This window comes from Pogona vitticeps, chromosome 2, assembly GCF_051106095.1.
Source record: "Pogona vitticeps strain Pit_001003342236 chromosome 2, PviZW2.1, whole genome shotgun sequence".
Lineage (NCBI taxonomy): Eukaryota > Metazoa > Chordata > Lepidosauria > Squamata > Agamidae > Pogona > Pogona vitticeps.
The window spans coordinates 77,884,308-77,905,397 of NC_135784.1; the positions used below are offsets into that span (position 1 = coordinate 77,884,308).

The 21,090-nt window shown below is 43.8% G+C and overlaps 1 protein-coding gene across 2 annotated transcripts; it reads left to right on the forward strand.

The window, feature by feature from the left end:
• Positions 1-654: 654 nt before the first annotated feature.
• Positions 655-20,997, forward strand: PPM1M (protein phosphatase, Mg2+/Mn2+ dependent 1M). 2 transcript variants are annotated; one of them, XM_020803868.3, is made up of 10 exons: positions 655-1,030; positions 8,573-8,696; positions 11,043-11,297; positions 12,452-12,564; positions 13,405-13,489; positions 14,078-14,196; positions 15,242-15,305; positions 16,183-16,290; positions 16,873-17,021; positions 19,905-20,997. In XM_020803868.3, the coding sequence occupies exons 1-10, from the start codon at positions 756-758 to the stop codon at positions 20,059-20,061; spliced, it is 1,449 nt and encodes a 482-aa protein (XP_020659527.3). In that variant the 5' UTR covers positions 655-755; the 3' UTR covers positions 20,062-20,997. The 2 variants fall into 2 exon arrangements, with proteins under 2 accessions (XP_020659527.3, XP_020659528.3); XM_020803869.3 differs by lacking the exon at positions 655-1,030 and adding an exon at positions 4,616-4,695.
• Positions 20,998-21,090: the final 93 nt, after the last annotated feature.

Sequence of the window (21,090 nt, forward strand, 5' to 3'; positions counted from 1 at the left end):
ATGGGTGCATTAAAGAGAGGTACGAGAGACGCTTCTTCAGGAAGTGCAATCACATAGTGTAAACTGGGGTCCCCACTCACAAGAATGAGTGTTGGCCACCGACACGGAGCGTGGCTTTAAAAGTGGATTAGACCTAGGAGACGAAGAGAACAGGGCTACGGGTGGCTCTTATGCCCTTCAGGACCAGGGAGCCCAGACCTCGGGCATGTTCCAGGGGCTGCCCAGAGCGCTCTCGCTTGCACTCACGCCCCGCCTGGAGACCTCTGCCCGACCTCCTTGGGAACCAGCCAGGCGCCCCCGGCCCGTCAGCAGGACTCCACCTGGGTCGTTACTTCTCTCGGACCAGTGAGTCAGCGGCTCGTCACCAGTGCCCGTGCCTTGTGACCGCTCGGCGTCTCCGCCAGGCTTTCTGACGGGAAACTCTGGGAGCTAAACTCCCTCCACTGCCCCGCGGACCCCAACAGAGGAAACGGGCAAGGCGAGCCCAGCGGGACTGGGGGGCGGGGGGGTGTCTGGCCTGGCCTGGCTCCTATTGGCTGCGGCGTCCCCTCGGCTCACCCCGCGCCGACGGCCATTGGTCGTGAGAACGCGTCGCTATCCTCGCCCCTCCTTCCGGGCCGCGAACTTCGGGCGAGACGGCGGCCGCGTTCCGCACACACCACTTCGCCTCCCCGGAGCGGAGGAGAGCAGAGCGGGCGAGCAAGGCTGGCCGGTGGGTGCGCCGCCGCCGCCCCTTCCCGGGGGGACTGTGTTTCATGTCTTCGGACTGGTTCAAGCGGCGTTTCTTGAGTAGCTCCAGCCCGACGAGGCGAGGGAAAGGCGCCCCTCCGCCGCCGCTTCCAGGAGGCGAAGGAGGGTTGCAACAGCAGCAGCAGGTGCCCCAGCCGCCGGCGCCCCCTCTGCCGTGCAGGCGGCCGAAATTCCTGCGCGGCGCTTCCTACGCGGAGGAGGAGAGCTTGCCCGACCGGCGGCGCCCCGTCCGCTGCCCGGCCCGGGACAGGCCTCTCCAGTGGCACACCGGCTATGCGGAGTGAGTGAGAGAGGGACGAGCAGCCCGCCGTGGGGCGGCGGAGGGAGGGGGGGGTCCTTCCGAGGGGCGAGGGCAGCCGGTGGAGGTGGGACTCGGGGCCCCGGAGCGGGAGAGTCTCTCCTCGCTCCAGCTGCCTGCCCGCCCGCCCGCCTGCCTGCCTGCCTCCCTCCCTCGTTGGAGGGGCCCCCTTGAAGGGGGGGCGGCGGTCCACGAAACCTCGCCTTACAACAGAGCAGGTCGCCTCTCAGGTGCCCCGGCGCTTTTGCCGTCTGGCCTGTCTCGTTAGTTTTTGCCTGAGGCCCTGACGTCTATGTCTTCTTGTCGCCCCACTTTGCCCCATGACCGGTGGTCTGGTGGGGGTGGTGGGGGTGGAAATGGAGAAACGGGCAGGACCTCGGCCCAGTTTCACTACGGGGAATTCCAGGGTGCTCCCAGCCAGCAGGTTGTTTTAGGGGATTTCGGGAATCCTAGACGGGGAAAGGGGCGGGAAGGGAGGAACGCTTCGAATACAGTGGGGTCTTGACTTGAGAACTTAATCCGTATTGGAAGGCGGTTCTCAAGTCAAAAAGTCTGTAAGTCAAGTCTCCATTGACCTACAGTGCATTGAAAACCGATTAATCCCGTAACAGGCCGTTTTTGTTCCATTTTGTGTTTTTTTCTGGTCTGCAAGTCAAATCACAGTCTGCAAGTCAAACCTACATTTTGCGGCCAGAGAAGTCTGTAACTCAAAAAGTCTGTAAGTCAAGCCGTCTGTAAGTCAAGGGTCCACTGTACTCCCCTCGGAGCGGTGTCAGCCTCTCGTGGCTGTTGCTTTCGCCATTGGGAGGGCTGCTTAATACATATTGTGCGGAAAACCTGTTAAAGAGTCACTAGTTGTGGAGAAACGAAGTTTCCCCAGCAGCCTCTTGCAAAAATTGGTTACTGACTCTTCTGCATCGTGTTAGTGGTTTTAGTTTTCGCTGCAAAACAACACCCCCCACCCCCAAAGAGCTGAGTGTGGTGGCGAAACCCAAGTGCCCGCGCGGGGGGCCTGTCCTTTTCTTGTGACGTTGTCGGATGTTGTTGCCACGAAGACAAGCTTCGCTAGAACCCCGTGAAGGCGACGGTGGCCATACAGTAGTGGAGGGCATTTTTTTGCAGGTGACGGAAGGTCAAGACGTTATCGCTCATCGTGAGAACCAGGGCTTCTCTCCAGGTGGCCCTTGGACCCTGCGGTGCTCAGTGGGGCTTTTGGTCTCTCAAGCAGCAGTCCCAGATACAGTAGGAATCCGTTGCTGGTGATTTTTTCCCTCATCCTCGATAGGAAGACCTGGTTCGGGTTTATCAACTCCGGCAGGACTGGCTAGCTTTACTTAAAAAACTATTTCTCAGTTTTCTGTTAACATTCGAATTTCAACACTTTAGGAATTACGATGATACATTGTACATAAGGAACACCAGTAACTATGCTATTTTTTTAAAATTAATAAACCATTAGCTTCTACTTCATCAGTAAATGTCAACAAAACAGATGTTTTAAGGAGGAAATTATGGTATATAATGTTGGGATTGTTGTTATACACTGCTGTTAGGTCTTATGAGATGCAGCTCCACAGTAGTTAATATTGGTAGGGCTGCTTAATATATATTGTATTGTGTGGAAAACCTGTTAGAGTCACTAGTTGTGGAGAAATGAAGTTTCCCAACAGCCTCTTGCAAAAAATAGTTACTGACTGTTCTGCATCATGTTAGTGGTTTTAGTAATGTTTCCTGACTATGTGTGCTTGGGAGTGCTTACGTGTACAGTAACGGGACAAGTGCTGTTCTTTGCTGTACGTCCGCAGAATGTTTGGCAAGAGTGGTTTGTTATGGCAGAAGCTGCATCTGTTCTGTATGTGGGGGTAACTTCCACAGCTAAGCACCAGAAACCAAAACGAACACCTGCTGTGGTTTTCTTGCCTGAAAAATAGAGCCAGATATGAAAATTGGTAGACGGGGATGCATAGGAGAATAGATTCTCTACTTCTTTCTAATTTCTGTAGCTAGCAGCTTGGGGAATGTCCAGCATACTAGAAAATTTTGACTTTTAATTCCCATCTCTCCTAGCTAGCATGGCCAGTGGTAGCAGATTGTTTGAAACATCTGTAGAACCATAGGTTTCCCAGTCTGTGCCATATAGTAAAACCCCAATGTGGAGTGAAAACTGAAAGACATGACTTAGAGCAAACAAGCATGCTTCTGATTTTGAATTCAGGGCTATTTTTCCAGCTAATGTTGGATATTTGAGGTTTCATTTACACTTCTCCCTTGAATTACATGGGTTTGAGCAGCACAGTTTTGGTTATAAACTGATAATTTTTTTCAGTAAATAAATATTTTTATAAATAAATAAATAAATACTGTGCTTCTGTTTGTCTCTAGGAAGTGGCCTGAGAAAGGTGGGTCTTGGGCTTGCTGAGGCCCGTTTTTGGCAGTGCGGCAGCCCCTGGTTCGATGGCATGGCAGCTGCATGTGGCAAATAGGGCACGCTTCACATTTAATACAGTAAACATCTCTCTCTCTCTCTCTCTCTCTCTCTCTCTCTCTCTCTCTCTCTCAATCAGTCAATCAATCAATCAACTGTTTATACTTTGTGGTTATGTTTTTGGGGGCATAAGAACTACATGGGGGTCTGGTGCCCCTAACCCCAGCATTTTTGAAGGGAGAAGTGTATTTTTGGTGGACGAACATTCTGTATAACTTCCCATTAAAGTCAATGACACAGATATTTGCTTACCTTTGATGGAATCTCTATACTTTTAAGTTGCATGACTGGCTAAGTTAGGCAGTATTGCTACCGCACAATGTATTCTTGAACATCTGGAAAATCCAGAGATGAAGTTCATCAGTATTACCATGATAAGCTACTCACATATTGCAGAAATGCAGCCAGGAAAGAGCAAATATGCAAGAGTCAGCATACTAGGAGTCAGGAGAAGTAGGTTTGAATTCTTGCCCAGCCATGGGAGTTTACTGGAGGGGAAAATTGTAAACTGCTCTTTGAACATCTTCGTAGCTTAAAAACCCTATTATGGTCAGCATATAAGCGGGAAGTGACTTGGCAGTATATAAGTAACAATTCTCTACTGCTTCTCTGCTTATTGCGAAATTAATCATGGAAGGAGGACCACTTAAATGGAAGCATATAGATCTTTAGAAAACAATGGGTTTTTAATTTAGAAGTTGATTTGGAGGCCTTATGAGTTAGCAAAATAATTTTAATGTATCTATATCATAATATTTTGATAAGATCTACAGGGCAATTTTTGAAATTGTTCTCATGCTTGTGTGTTTCTTCCTACAACAAAAACTTAAAATTGAAGTGTCATTTAACGTGTTACAATGTGTTACAAGTGTAAAATGCTGTGTTCTGGTGGATTGCAAACCCTGACACATCATTATGAAAATGATCTGGTTTTGGTGGAAGTGTTTCTTTCTCCCCCTTCTGTTCGCAAGGAGAGGAGGTTAGATGCTTCCTGCCTATGCAAATTAGTTTTTGTTTGTTTTTTTAATCATGGGCTTTTATTGTATTAGCCTAGTAGTTGCTGGTTTGGCAAGACATCTGTGGTTATGCCATGAGAGATGAAACAGTTGTCCTGGGGAAAACCAAGTTGTAAGGCTCCAGAGAATACTAAATGTTTAAAAAGGTAAAATTGCAGAAATTTCTTGAATACTTTATAATTGATCATGCTTTAAAAGTGCAAGACCTGTCAGAGGATTTTCACTACTACACTTGCAAACTGTTGCTTGGAATAGAGGGAAGACCAATAAGATATTTCCAGAGAAAGAATAAGAGAGAAGGGAACCTCTAAGTCTGGCTAGAGGCATGTATCACATGCTGTCAAATCTTGTCCAACTTATGGCAACCAACAGAGGCTTTTCAAGTTATATGAGATATTTTAGGACTGGGTTTACCATTGCCATCCTCAGGACAGTGGTAAATCAATGGTCATTCCATGGCTGAGTGTGAATTTGAAGCCTGGCCACCTAAATCCTAGTCCATCACTCTGTCCATGACTACACTACATTTGCTCCCAACCAAGCAAAGCTGTTAGGTAGTTTTGCTTGATCTGAGATGCAACAACCCATAGTGAGACAAGTGTTTTATATTGCTTTAATAGTGAATGAATCTCTATTGGTATTTGATTTTATCCAGCCATAAATGACCATTGAAGTCCTGGTCAAAAATTATATAAGCAAGGTAATTGCAACTTAGTTACTGTAATGTAATTGCAGCCAGATATGAAAAGCAGATAAGAAGATTCCACTGTATTATAGTTTGAAGCCAAACACCAGGTAATTTTATTGGAAAGTCATGCAAATACCTGAGGCAGTTTTTTCAAAAATCTGATCAACTATTGGTTAGAAGGCGGTCCTATGGGCACAGTATTATATGCTAGAGATCTTTTGTCCAGCATATGCTGGGAGAACATTTATATAACTCCCCCCCCCCTTTTGGACGCAGTTCTCTTCAGGTGAAAATACACACTTACATCCTGCTGAAATGGGGAAATGCCGCCGGGTGTATCAAGTGCTTCTTTTTTCATCCCTTCTTCCTGGTGGTTGTTTGCCTTAGAGCAAGTCTTGTTTTTCCTTGTACTCAAGCAGAACTCTTCAGATGAATAGGATGCAAATAAAGCGAGCAAATATTGAGGGTGGGGGGGGAGGAGCTAACAACAGATCAGTTATTCTTACTCAGTTAAGAAGGGGGAAAACACTTTGGGGGAAAATAGATGAAAAAATAGATAAGCCAATGCCATATGACAGTCAAAAGTTTCTTTGGCAAGTTGCATGTCACCCATATGGTAGTTGCAGAGGTGAACAAAAGCTTCCTTGAGGAGCTTCCTATCTTTTCCTCCCCATCAAAACCAGGGCTAATAACACACTGCTCTCCAAACATGCTCACAGAAGCTCCAGCCACCATGGTCAGTAGTCAGCGGTAAGAAGAGACATGTGGCCAGAGGAGGACTGCAGCAAAACATGTTTGGTTTGGCCATGGTTTGACCATGCCCAGTCCAAGTTCTGATTGGTTGCCGTCAACAAGCCGAGATGGAAAGATTTGTGATGAAATTACACAAGCAGATGTTAAAGACACATCAAGGACATTTATCCCAAATGTGATACTTTGGGAGATACTTTGAGATAGAAGCATGTTTTAATGCTGGACATGCTCAGGTGATAACAAAATGTTGTTAATGTGACATGGAATTAAACACTCCTCCTGCTCTCTAAATAATTAAGGGAGACATTTCCATTCAGCCTGTACACAGTGATATTTAGTGACTATGGATTCAAGTACCTGGTGTTTCCATACCTCACACTTCTAGTGTGGAGACATTTCTTAACCCATGGCTGTCAGTGCTGTGTAATTCCCCTTCCCACAACTGTACTCTATGCCTCTTTCCCATGTAGCTGTGATCTCTGCCCACTGTGGATGGAGACAGCCCACTCCCAAAGAACCCCCCCCCCAAGTGACTAAATTTCCCTTCTCTGACCAAGGGCGAGTGTATGACTCAATTGCAGGACCTGTTGGGAACAACCACGTCAGGCTAATGACCTATCACTTTTCAGTTGTCAATGGAAAATGTCGAGCACGTCAAAAGTGCCAGTTCTGCACAATATCTGATCCATGGACAACCCTAGTCCACGCTTGATTTCCGTTTTTCAAATTCAGACTGTGGTCCTTCTTGCATACTGGAGGAGTGTCAGAGAAGCTGAGAGCAATGCTGTCAGGAGGCTAGACTCCACTACAAGCCCAAACTTGTAGCAAGGTCACCCAAATTGAAATGTTCACAGCCGAGGAACCAGACTGAGATGCGTCCACCCTCTTCAGGAGTAACAGCAGCATCTGCTGAAGAGAATGGATAGTTCCAGTGCTGATAGGGATAGAGAAACATCTCCAGGGCAGCTGCTGAGCAGCAGCAGCAGCTGAAGGTGATGATGGCAGGGGAATCTTTTATAAACAGCAGTGACACTCAAGCTAACTTGGTTATCCAGCTGTGGAGCCAGAGGTTGGGAGTTTGGTCCCCTGCTGTGCCTCCTTGACTTAATGATCCATTGGGTCTCTTCCAGCTCTACACATCTAAGATGGTGGGGATGATTCTCCATCTGTTGTTTCCAATTATATAGTCTATTTCAATGGCTCCCAAAATATTCATAGGGTTGCCATAAATCAGGGGAACTTGACGGCATGTAACAACAACATTGGCTTAAGGCAGGGCACAGGTCTGTACAGGAGAGCCTAGCTACAGCTTCCAAAAACCAAGGGTTATGACTGGGGAAAAGAGGAGGAAATGCAGTTTCAATAGCCGTGATGACCTGCTGTGTTATGGAAATACATGGCAACCAGAACATGGCAAGATAGCTGAGGTCAGAGCTTTATTCATTGGGGGTGAAATGCTGTGTCAATTAGTGAAGCAACCATTCTTGATGCACACAGGAAAGAACATTTAAAATGTGCCATTTCCTGTGTTGACAAGCTGAGATCTCAACAGCAAAACTGATTCATAGCAATGTTGTGGTTAAACCCTGTGGTGGATTGACATGGGTTTGAGACACAGTGTGAAGGAAGCCCTTCAAAATATTGACACACTTCAGACAGCATCCGCAGGCAGTAAATGGCTCCTAGGAAGCAACATTTGAGGTTCATGTGGGTGCAGAGGAAGGCCGCCTGATGTGCACAGCTAAGGTATTTCTCCTTTGCTTCATCACATGGAATAGGCAGCTCTTTTCTATCACATCCTTTTTTGTTCCTGCAGTGGCTCGTGCTTGACCATGTGTGTTACTTGAGTGGCCATTATGACCCATGTTAGTTGGCCAAGAGTCTTCAGGCTGGACTTCCAAACAGTGCTTGTGCTTGGGGGTTTGGGCCACTCTCTCTCATTCCCTAAGTCTTACATCTATTAATTTTATTTGTAGGGCCATTCGTTAGTTTGTAATTTCCCCATGTGGAAACTATGATGTTTAATAACATAATTTTGGGCCCGTCTACTCAGAAGTAAGTCTCATTGTGTTCACTGGAGGGCAAGTCAAGAGTAAATGTGTGTAGGATCATACCCTTAGAGCGATAGGAATGGTGATTAATGTTTGTGACAAATGCTTCCTTTTTCTTTGTGGTGCCTAGAGCATTGACCTCAAAGATTTCATAGCAGAACTGTATTCACTACAGTGGACCCTCGACTTACAGACGGCTCGACTTACAGACTTTTCGAGTTACAGACTTCTCTGGCTGCAAAATTTAGATTCGACTTGCAGCCAGAGAATCGACTTACAGACCAGAAAAAAAACCAAAATGGAATAAAAATAGAATAAAAACCACTGGTTATGGGATTAATCGGTTTTCAGTGCATTGTAGGTCAATGGAGATTCGACTTACAGACTTTTCTACTTGCAGCCACCATTCCAATACGGATTAATTCCTTAAGTAGAGGGTCCACTGTAGTTTCCTTGGTCTTAGAAAAAAATGGGAAGTACTTCAGCTATGCTTGTGAATTCTGTTTTAATAAAATTTATTTCTCTTTTCAGAACTAGCAATGCAGAAAAATCAGAATTTAATGAAGACCAGGCAACATGCTGCCAGATCTCCATCAGGAAGAAGGACTACGGCAAAGAGGAGGACCAGGAGTGGCTGATTCTATGCTCAACTGAGGTGATTTCAGATGTGGCGTCTTGGCCTGTTGATATCTGGGATTAGTGACAGCCATGACTTTCTCCCACCCTCAGGTTTTTTTTTCCAGAATATTGTGTATGTTCCCATTTATTTATTGTAAATATTTTCATATCACCCTTCAGCTCAAAACAGATCAAGAACAAAATAAGAACAACTGAGGATGGTTTGTATAAGGGAAAAAAAAGAAATTACCAATTCCTCATCAGTCACAATAAACATTCTAGCTGAAAGGTAACAAGAGAAAGAAGTGAACAAAAGTAAAATTCTGTCTAATATATCTGGGGATTTTGTTTTTCACCATTGCTGGTAGGTTTTGTGCATGTAGACTCAGAAAGCGAGAGATGTCGTCCTGTTTATCCAGACTGCTTCTTTTCAGTCAGCCTTCCTTGGTCAGCTGTTGGCAGTCACTCGGCCAACCTACTCTTTTCTCTCCAGGGTTGCAGGTATTTCTAACAGCAGAGAAAGGGGAGCCAAGTATCACACCCACGGTTGAGAGCTGCATAAAATATTTACCTCCAAGGTCCTTTCTTTGAGCGGCATTTTGTATGACTCAAGTTTCTGTTTCTCATTGGTGGACTGTTGTTATTAAAAATATTTTTACTTCGCCTTTCTGCTAAAAAAAAAAAAGACCCAAGGATAATTAAAAAGAAACAATATTAAAAGCTAAAAACAGTATAAGTGATTTGAATATTTTAAGATAATTAAACAAATATTAAAAAAATTAGATAAAAAAAGGATTGCTAAAAGAAATTTAAGAGTTCTTTTCAAAGGGCAATTCATGCCTGCATGGCAGTCATGTGTAGGCTGGCTGCAGTCACGCCTTATAGGGACGCACATTTAAACAATTAGTGCTTCTTCCTCCTACTCTTGCTGTGTGCCTTTATGTATCAAATTATGAATGGCTTAGTTTGTTCTTGGGCTTTCTACTAGAACATGCCAAGTATCCTATAAAAGGCATGAGCTGCAGATTTGTATCTGCTTGGTGATGGAAAAAAAAATACAATAAAGCTCAGAAACATGGGGCAGATTTGTAGGTCAAGGAGTGGGCAGCTGATGATTTTTGTGACGTCTCCCAGTATTGGATTCTCTGCTATGGTCTTGATTAGTTGACCTCTTTCTTGAAAGGAGAGAATGCTTTTCCTTGTTCTGTAAATCAGGGGGCCTCCACCACTGGTCCATGGCCCATGCCAGTCTGTGGCCTGGGCCAGGCAGCGGAGACAGATCCCCCCCCGCATGACCCCTTTGCACATGTGCATGAGCCCCCCTTTGTGCATGTGCACGAGGGCCCTCTGAGCTTCCACCGCCCTTTGCACATGTGCACAAGTGGGCCTGCACAAGTGCCCCCTGCTCCTTCATGCATTGCACGAGCAGGGGGGGGTGCCCCACCTTCCCCAACTGGTCCACGGTGTTAAAAAGGTTGGGGACCACTGCTATAGATTATAGATGTGTAAAACCACCAAAGAAACACACCTGAAGCTTTATTTAGAATTGTGCAACAGACAGAAAGAACTGTTCCCCCTCTCGGACCTGCTTGGTCACTGTGCATATCTTTAAGACTATGTGCACCAGAAATGGGAGGAAAGCTAGGACATATGATAGGTAAAGGTTCCCCTTGACATTTAGTCCAGTCGTGTCCGACTCTAGGGCATGGTGCTCATCCCTGTTTCCAAGCCGTAGAGCCAGCGCAACTAGACACGGAATGTTATCTTCCCTCTGAGGTGGTACCTATTTATCTACGCACATTTTTACATGCTTTCATGATATTTCATGATATTTCAGGACATATGATAAGGTACTGGCAAAATATGGTTGTATTAACCAGTCACTGTTGATCATTTTCCACATGGATTATTATTTTGAGGCAGCTGAAGTTTCGGGACCATCTTCAAAAGCAGACCTGTGAATAACACATGGCTGCAATCCAAATAAAGCATTTTTCAAAATTCCATTAGAATCACACCTATTGTTTTTGGTTTTTTTACAAATAAATAGGTGTGATTCTAATGGAATTTTGAAAAATGTTGACTATCTTCTGGCCCTAACAAAAGGCTCCCAAGCCAGTTTATGAACTGACTTCCATGTGAACAACCACGCCTCAAAATATATTCCTGTCATGTAAAGAAGGTTCAGAGCAGTAGGTGCTTTATTCTGGTTCTCACAGCAACGTGAGAAGGCCGGTCTGGCTGAGAAATGTGTGGCCAACCACCACCACCACCTATAGCTACAACCCTTAGCAGAAATCTGCATCTGTACTCTTAAAACTGTCTTTGAAGTAACATGAAAGGATGTCCCACATGTCAGTAACTCCAATACTTTGACTTTCAGTACATGACTGGCTATTACTGGGCGTTGTTTGATGGCCATGGTGGCCCAGTAGCGTCTGTTTTGGCCTCCAACTACCTGCACTATTGCATCAAACAGAAACTAGAGGATGTGGTACAAGGCATTACTGAAGACTGTCCCCCAATGCACCTCAACGGACAGTGTGTTTGCCAAAGTGATCCACAGTTTGTGAAAGAAAAGCAGATTCGTCAGGAAGATGTGGTAGTTGGAGCTCTGGAGAACGCCTTCCAGGAATGTGTGAGTGCCCCTTCTTTGTTCCCCTAAGAATTGTGGGGCTCCTTATGTCTGAGATTTCCCTCAGCATAAGTCCTGTTAATTTCCCAGCCTGGCAAGGAGGCTTCATAGACCCTTGTTTCTATTCATCCCTTGGTGGAGTTGTGTTTATTCTACAGTTCAATGCCAAACATTTGTGCCAGTGCACAATTTGGTGTCAGGATCCTGGATCTGCCTTCTATCAGTGAAAGGCTCTCAGAAAGTGCCTTCATTTAGTGGTGGTGGTGGGGGGGTTGCTTCGTCTCTCTGTCCTTTACCCTATTATCCTTTTGTTTGGCATTGTCAGTCAGCTAAAGAAATCTTTTGGGAAAGTGGGGGCAAAGAAGTCTACTTTGGCCAGCTCAGCTACACATGCCTGAATCTGGATTTTACTGAGTGTCTCTCTGCTTATGTATGTAAATAAGAATATGATGGGAAATGTGCTGGAAGAGACCAGAGGCCTGTATAGTCCAAAATTTTGTTTGGTTAGGAGCTAGCTGAGTGCCTACAAGAAGCCTACAAAAAGGACAAGTGCCCAACAGCACCGTCTTATCCTGTTTCCCCAAAAATAAGACCTAACCTGAAAATAAGCCCTAGCAGGATTTTTAAGGATGCTTTTAATATAAGGCCTACCCCCAAAATAAGCCCTAGTTAAGTGAAATCCTGCCCTCCATCGTTGTGCAGCAACCAGAAGATGACATGACTGTAAAATAAAACATCCCCTGAAAATAAGCCCTAATGCGTTTTTTTTGGAGCAAAAATTAATATAAGACCCTGTCTTATTTTCGGAGAAACACAGTACATAAACTTAGCGTGATGCACTGGTTGACAGTTCACATGTAATTCTCTGATTGTGTGCATGCCTAGGAATGCAGCCAGCACCACCGCAATAAGTGACAATTGGCCACCAAGACTTAGCAATTTCTCCTGTTCAAGCATTCATTGGCAACATGATTCTAGTTCATTACCATGTAAAGGGAAATAGAATTGCATGGTGCGGGAATCAAAGCAGTTTGCACTTTCAGTGGGTGCCGGAATAATTTTTGAGATTTCTAATAACGGTGATGATTTTCAGTATCAGTCTTTGCTGGAAAAGCTGTCACTGGCCTTGCATCGTTAAATTACTGTTCTCTTAACAGGATGAAGTGATTGGTCAGGAGATGGAAACGACCAACCAGCTGGGGGGCTGCACTGCCCTAGCTGCTCTTTATCTGCAGGGAAAGCTCTATGTGGCAAATGCAGGTGACAGCAGGTAAGTTCAAATTTAGTACAGCCAAGGATGGGACAGAACATTTCCCTCAACAGGAGGTATACCTTTTAATGTGATAGGGTCACCTACACATTGGATCAATAATTACATTAGTGGTGATTTCTTTAAAAAGCTGCTTCACATGGTCCATGTTTTAAAGGAGGGTGAGGTTTTGTCCATGTTGATTTCCAGCTGAAAACCCCCTTCCCAGTGGCACCTTTTTTGGGGGGCAATCATAGATTGAAGTCTCTCTCTCTCTCTCTCTCTCTGTGTTTAATGAGAAATAAGTTGAAGGGAGAAAGGGGTTAAACCCTGACTTCTTTTTCTAGTCTGGAAGGACTTTGGAATGGCTATATTTTCAGGAAAAACAAAGTAGCTAGTATCAAGTGCAGATAAAAATACTTAATACAGTTTTTAATTTGACTCTGTTTGCCTTTATCAATGGAGTGTTACGTTTGCTCTCTGTAAGTGTAGCTGTGTACCTTCTTATCTCTTTCCATGTGTACCTTGTGTGATCAGCTGTTCTTGCTGAGAGTGTGTTAATACAAATAGGTGTCTCAAATGAGTCCTTGTTCATCAGGAGGAGAGCAGTTTGCATACCACCGACCAAACACAGTAATATACACCTCTGAAACCAACTTGTCTCTTGAGCTAATTGAGATCTTAAGACTGGCCCTCCCCACAAAAGCTCTTCTCTATCTGAGAAGCTAGCTGTGTATAGTAGATATTCTTACGTTGTGTTGCAACAGGTAACACAAGTCTAACACTTATTCCCATTTCTGAGAAAAGTAATGAGGTAAATCCACTTGAAAATAAGAGTCCTGATTCTTGTTTTTAATTCAGGGCACTCCTTGTTCGAAATCAAAGCATTGTTCCTTTGAGTACTGAATTCACACCTGAGACAGAGAGACAGAGAATCCAGCACCTGGTAAGTAAACCCTACCTTGTTTGAAAAACATGATCTCCAAAGTACTTTCCTGCATGTTTTGTACCAGCAGTATACATATTATACTTTGCACTGTCTGTTCATATGTACTGAGGTCTCTCAACACCACAGGGTAGATTCTTTGTGCAATATGACTACATCTCTTGCACTTGTGTTGTACTTCATGCTAGTCTAGAAGGAGCACTGGGAGGTTGTGAACCAGTGACTTTGCTTCATCAATAGCATGTGTATCCTGTCATTTCGAAAAAAAGAAAAGAATTGGCGACTCCATTGAGAGTATGTTCACTTACTAGACCTGAACCTTTTTAGTCTTGGAGCATTTTAGGTAAGACAAAAGGTTTGTTTACAAAGTCCCATCCCCATTGCACAGAGCAGGGCTTCATGATCTGGAATGGGACCCCTTTTTTTCTGGTTTATGACAGTGGTCTTAAGGATTTGGAAGAGAGTTGAATATATGCGGAAATGTCACGATAGGATATCAGCAACAACTCCAACTTGAGAGGGCCCATCACTGCCGTCTCAGGTGATGCTTCCTTTTTTCATATTTTTGAATTTTAATTCCTTCCTCAGGCTTTCCTTTACCCAAAGCTCCTGGCAGATGAATTCACACGGTATGAATTTCCAAGAAGATTGAAAGGAGATGATGTGGGCCAGAAAGTCCTGTACAGAGATTATTCCATGGAAGGCTGGTAGGTCACTTTGTTGCATTGGCTTGGGTATGGGGGGCAGTTTTCTAGTGGTAGCCCCATTTGGCACATCATTTCTCTTGTTACTTTCCTAGTTTCCCTACATTGCTTCTTTAAAATCTTTTCTTAAGCAAGGTTTTCGGTCTGCACACACATGCCTTGCTAGCTGTTGCTATTCTCTTTCCTCTGTTAGGCATCTGTCTTTTTCATCTTTGGCCCTTCTTCTGGGCAGGGAGAAAGTGAGGTAGCATCACTGTTGTAACAAGTTGCCTGCCAGGTGAGGGATGATACTAAGGTGAAAAAGACCGCCTTGTTTTAGGAGCTAATTGCAGAGGTTGAAGCACAAAGTAGTTGATTCTTGCTTTTTTTTCCCTTGGCTGCACAGAGCAAGAGTCAAAATGTTCCTTTAACTCTGCTTTAGAACCTCACAGAGGTCTTTATTTCAGTGGTTTCTGCCATCTGGAAACAGAATAGAAAACTATCCTGTAGCTTCTTTCTGGATTTGTGTATAGCAAGCAGCTCAGTTGTGGTGTTAAGCTGGAGTGGGAAAAGTGTGGCTCTCCAAATGTTCTTAGACTGCAACTTCTGTAATCCCTCATCATTGGCTTTGGTGGTAGGCATTAACAGTTAAAAGAGAGAGAGAGAGAGAGAGAGAGAGAGAGAGAGAGAGAGAGATCTTGGAGTTGGTGGAGCTGACATTGGAAGGCCTGGTCCTCAGTTTGGAATCTACTCACTTTGGTAGGGCTGTTGACTATAACGGCTTTAGTTGTTGGATTTTTAGTCTTGCTTCAAGCTTCATGTTTGACCTTGTGAAGGTATCATCCCTTGTGTAAATGGGGTAGTTCTCCATTACACTGGGAAATGAATATGTCTGGTTAAAGCAAAGAGACGTTGTAAAAACCATGTGTGAGACAAATAACCACAGAATCGGACACCGAGTTAGATGCTTCAGTCACTTGAAATCATTTAGTTTTGAGTATGTCGGCTTGAGGCCATGATGTGGTAAATGAGCACCAAACTGAAGAACTGCACGCCTTATTTGTTTCAGGGGATACAAAACAGTAGTGAAAGATGACCTCAAGTACCCTCTTATCCATGGGCATGGAAAACAGGTATGTTTCCAGGTCTTGTCCAAGCATGTTATGAACCTGTCCCTCTTTACTTACAGTAATTTTTCTTGCCAGGTCTCAAATACTTTCATAGCTGAAGTTGTATAAAAATACACATCCCGATGGGGCTAATGGCCTTGTTAACCTCTCAGCCTTGTTGTGGAGGCTGATTCTTGCCTTCAGTACCTGGACCATTGCTCAGGCCTCTTCCTTCATGCTTGTCACTATCATAGCACTATGAACAGATGAGTTTATTTTATTGGATTAGTAACTATTTTGAGCATCTAACTTTAATACCTGGCTCTGTAGTTTTTTGAAGAGCCTTGAACTGGTGAGTTTCATTTTATTACAGACTTCTTGGACATGCAGGCCATTATCTTAACATAGTAAATATGGCATCATCAGCATTAGATTACTGCAGTGCAATCTGTATGGGGCTGTTCTTCAAGGCTCCCTCAGATTATCTGGAATATAGCTGCAAGATTATTAATCAACCAATCTAGGAATGAACAGTTTCTTCATACTTTGAAGAGCTCATCATTAGCTTGTTTCCCAACATTCAGAGTTCCAGTTTTAACTTCATTAGGTTGCAGTCTTATACTGACCTATACAGATGTCTCATTGAACTCAATGGGACATGACTGTGTTTGAGTAGACATATATATAGGCTTGCTCTGAAAAAAGAGCTAAGTAGCCTAGACTCACTGTATTTGCAGAACCCACTTGACAGAACCTATCTGTCTGCTCACTGACATTGCAATCAGAAGCCCGAGTCGAGGAATTTCCACCTTTTGAGATGTGATGGCTGTTGGTGGCAAGGCCTGTTCCAATCCCTTATGCAGCACTGTTCTTGATCCAAGGCTTTTTACATCTCTTTCAGGCTCGTTTGCTGGGCACCTTGGCTGTGTCTCGAGGCCTGGGAGACCACAAGTTGAAAGTCATTGAAACAGATGTGGAAGTCAAGCCTTTCCTCTCTTGCATTCCTAAGGTAAGCAGCTGAGACAATGAACTGGTTGTGGCAAGCTCAGTTTCCACTCACCACCTACTTGGGCAGCTGGTATACATTATCTTGGCCTAGCCAGTTCTCTGACACATTTAATCTGATTTAGAGTAACTAAGACTATATTGTACAATGCTTCAGTATTAAACAGACTTGCTAGAGTATGGGTGGAATACCCTTGACTCTCTAGATGTCCTGGCTGCATCTCACATCAGTCATATTCAGATGTGCGTGGACAAGGACTGTGCACCTGCACTAAAAGCCAAGTTGCTAGGAGTACAACTGGAGTTCTAGGTAGGAGGGCAGTACAAGGGCAGTATATGGCTATGCCATATCTGAGACTCTGTTCAAAAAGACAGTCATTATCTTCATACCTTGCTTGTAAGATTCTCAGAAGAAAGAGTCTGGCTTGCATAGAAAACAGAAAGAACAATGAATCAGATGGCTTTCTGGTCTGCACCCTGAGAGTTTGTATGGTGTGCCCTCTTGTGGTAACAATATTTAAACTCTTCTCTATTTGGGAAGACCATTTAACGAATTTGCATTGTTCCATTACGTATTTCCAATTAGGTGGAAATATTTGACCTAACCAGAGAAAACATTAAGGAAGATGATGTCCTCATCATGGCAACTGATGGCCTTTGGGATGTTATGTCAAATGAAGATGTGACCCAGGTTGTCAGAGATTTTCTCCACGATAACACAACTGACCCACACAGGTACAATTTATCAGTTTCAGCCTGTAAGGAGGTAGCAGGTTGTTGATCTCTTTGTGGAGGGCACTGAGCTCTTCATACAATAGAACAACAAGAGTACTTCTGCTTTCTAGATCTGCCCTGCTCTAAATTCTATCCTTGCTTCTGTTAGCAAATGTTCTGGCTCTGTGTCATAACACCTTGTAAAGGAAAACATCCGTCTACCTTATAGTGCTATTGGAACATCAGTAAGCATTCTTATAAGAAGCTATCAGTTTTTAATGCACATGCCCCCATTTGTTTTTTAATGTACATGCTCAACTTCAAAGAGCACATAACACTGAATCTAGAAAAAAGATTAGCCTACAGGAGCTGCTGTCAGTACTCAGGGCCAAGTGTGCTGCAGCTGCATCAAGGACTTTCTTTACTTAGTAGTGTGTAAAGAGAATGTGCCAGAAAATAAAAACTTCCAAGACTTAGCCCAGTGCCTTTTTTTTAAATTTTAAATTTTATTAATGTCCATAGTATGACAATGCAAGTTGGAATTGTAGTACAGTACAATCCCATTACAGTGGTGCCTTGACTTACAAACCTAATCCGTATTGGAATGGCGTTCGTAAGTCAAAATGTTCGTAAGTCAGAGCACCATTTCCCATAGGAATGCATTGAAAACCCATTAGTTCATTCCGGACGAAGGAAAACACCCCCCCCCCCCAAAAAATAAAAATAAAGATCTGCAAGCTCCTGGGGCTGCAAAAAAAACAAAACACAAAAATAACCCCAAAATAACCTCACCAGCCGAATCTCACCCTACAAAAGCCACCCAAAACGGTAAAAATCAGCACACTTAACTCCCCACGAAGCTTTCTCTCAAGCCTCCCGGCCATGGTCAGCCGCCCAGGCCCCCCCACCGCCGAAAGCACCGTCGGCGGGGAGCCATCTGGTAACTCACCCAGACTTCCTCCGCTGACTGTTGTTCTGGTGTCAGCGGGGAAGACCGGGTGACTCGCGGACAGCGGTTTTGGTGGTGGTGGTGTGGTTTAGGTGGTGGCAGAGCCCACGCAGCAGTGGGGAAGGCCGGGTGAGCTCCCGGATGGCTGTTTTGGCAGCGTATGGGCGTGTTCTCGGCTGATAAGGGCCACCCAGGGACCCCTGAGGCTGGACGTGGCCGAAGCCCAGCTGGTGCCCACAAGGGCTGACCATGACAGCTTCCCCCCCCAAAGAACTCACCCCCCGCCACCCCCATGCCAGGGGAAAGGCCAGGTTCCCCACCCCCGCCCTGCTGCTGGGACCAAAGGCTCAGGCCCTGGTGGCCAGGATCCCCCTTCTCGAAGGAAGGAAGGAAGGAAGGAAGGAAGGAAGGAAGGAAGGAAAGGAAGGAAGGAAGGAAGGGAAGGAAGGAAGGAAGGAAGGAAGGAAGGAAGGAAGGAAGGAAGGAAGGAAGGAAGGAAGGAAGGAAGGAAGGAAGGAAGGAAGGAAGGAAGGACCCTCCTCCCCACCGCCTGCCCTGGTAAAGGGGACACCCTCCTGCTCCCCCCCCCCCGGTTGGCCCTGCTCGCACTGGGAGCCATCTGGTAGCTCACCCGGCCTTCCACAGCAGCCTCTTTGCCACCAACGGTTTTTGTTTTTTTTTTGAATTTCCCACCCCTTTCTCCTGCCTTTTTTTGTTCGTAGGTCAAAGCTCCGGCTGGAAGTCAAAGCAAAATTTTGCGGCCGGAGCTGTTTGTAAGTCAATTTTTTCGTAGGCCACGGCATTCGTAAGTCAAGGCACCACTGTATTTACATATTCTTTCAGTAGATTGTCTTTCTTTATACAGCCACTAGTTCGTATTTTAACATACTTAATTATTTTTAAAATATTACATGCCAGCAATACAAATTACTTCCCACATCACATTATTCTTTTCTTGAGCTAATTCCATATGTTAATAATGGTTGCCAGGTTTTCATAAATTTATCCTGTTTTATTTCCCCTCTATATATTTTAATTTGATTGGTCAGGACCATTTGCCAGATTCTGTTCTCAAAATTTTTTTACTGAAAGATCTTGAGCATTTTTCCAGTTTTGCGCAATTTTGATTCTTGCTGCACCAATAAGATGTGCAATTAGGTCTTTATTGAATAATTTCTCATTTCCATCCTTATTGAAAATAGTAATAAAGCTTCATTTTTAATTTTTTTTGATTCAACAATGTTTCTATCCATTTAATTATTTCCCACTAATACGCTTCCACTTCGGGGCAAGAGATCCACATATGTTCTAGTTTGCCTTTATTTCCAGACTTTCTCCAGAACCTATCTGAGATTTCTCTATTAATTTTGTGTAATTTTGTGGGGTACCAATACCATCTGGGGACTACCTTCAAAACCATTTCTTTCACTTTGACTGATATTGATTTATATGGATATGTAGTCCATATTTCCACCCATTCTTTCTCTGATATACTGATAGTCAAATTAGTTTCCCATGTTATTTTAGATCCCATACCCCTGGGAAATGCTTTCTCAACCAAATTTATATATTACTGAAGTTATTCCCTTCCTTTTATTTCAATCTTTTTCTATACTATATTGTTCTAGTTCCGTGAGGGTTCTCATAGATCCATAACTTTGGTATAAATGACTTGCCAAATTACTTACCTGTATTAATTGTAGCCGGTTAGTTTTTATTTCCTTTGTCAGTACTCAGGGTCAAGTGTGCTGCAGTTACATCAAGGAGTTCCTTTACCTAATAGTATATAAAGAGAATGTGCCAGAAAATAAAAACTTCCGAGACTTAGCCCAGTGCCTTAATTATTGAGTTCATCCTTTTAGATCTGTCCTTTTAAGACTGCTTATCCTTTAGAATCTTTAAGATTGCTATTCCATGCTCTGTAGATAGACTGAATAATACTTTTGTTTCTTTAGATTTGTAGAGCTGGCCAAATGTCTGGTACGGAAAGCAAGAGGGAAGAAAGATGGATACTACTGGACTATGGACAATAATATCCCTGCATCATATGATGACATTTCTGTTTTCGTAATTCCACTGTACAAGAAGGATGAATACCAAATGATGTCTTAACACTCAGTAAATGGCAGAACTGCATTTTGGATATGCGGGCCATATCCAGATAGATGCACGACTGTGGAGACTGCACCTTCATTTTTTTGAAAGCAGCATCAGAGAAGTCCATTGATACAGTTTGATGCCATCACTTTATGTCAGTGACACAGTCCTGGCTTGGCTATAGCAGAAGAGTATGGAGTAAAGTAGCAATCCCCCCTGCCAAATTCTATTGTTTGCTCTCCTTCCAAAAGCTACATGAAAATCAGAGGATGGTGACCCTGGTGAGCTCTAGCTCTGTAATAAATTCAGACATATAATTTGAAAAGATAGCCATTTCCTTTGGAATTAAGCTACTGCAATATGAAATAACAAAGAAAATAATATACTGGCATTTTGAAATTATATGAAATTACCATTTTTATTCATACAATTGGAATGAAGATTTTGATAGCAACTCTTTACCTATTTTATAAGCTATTGATTAGGTTCGTTTTACATTTTGGCTTTAGCAGTTGTGAAACACCCAGAAATTAGGGGATGCCATGTAGTATCAAACAAGGGCAGCTGAATAATTGTTAACCAATTGGACAGAACATATCAGAGTTGTACATTCATTACCACTGAAGGAAATCAGTGTGTATCTTGTATGGTTTTTCCTTGGATGCATGCTGAGAACACCTGACTTTTGGGCAGGGTAGGGTTTTGATCTAAATTCAGTTATTAGTTCCATGTTAAGTAGACTTATTGAATCAACGAGACTTACTTAAATGTTAACAGATACCACTCATTTAGTAGGTCTGCTCTAGTTTGGACAAACAAGTCGTTTAGTCTACTGGCTTTTATAGTTTGAGGATTGTCTTTGTATATTGTTCACGTGTGTAACTCATTTGTATGTTACATTGCTGTACCACATGAAATGTTAATTTATTATGTAAAATACTACCAAGCTGACTCTCCTTTAACAGAAACTTCATTGAAGATTAAATTACAGCTCACATTAATGTTTGCATAGCAGAATCTATCCTGCAGTCAACAAATCATAAG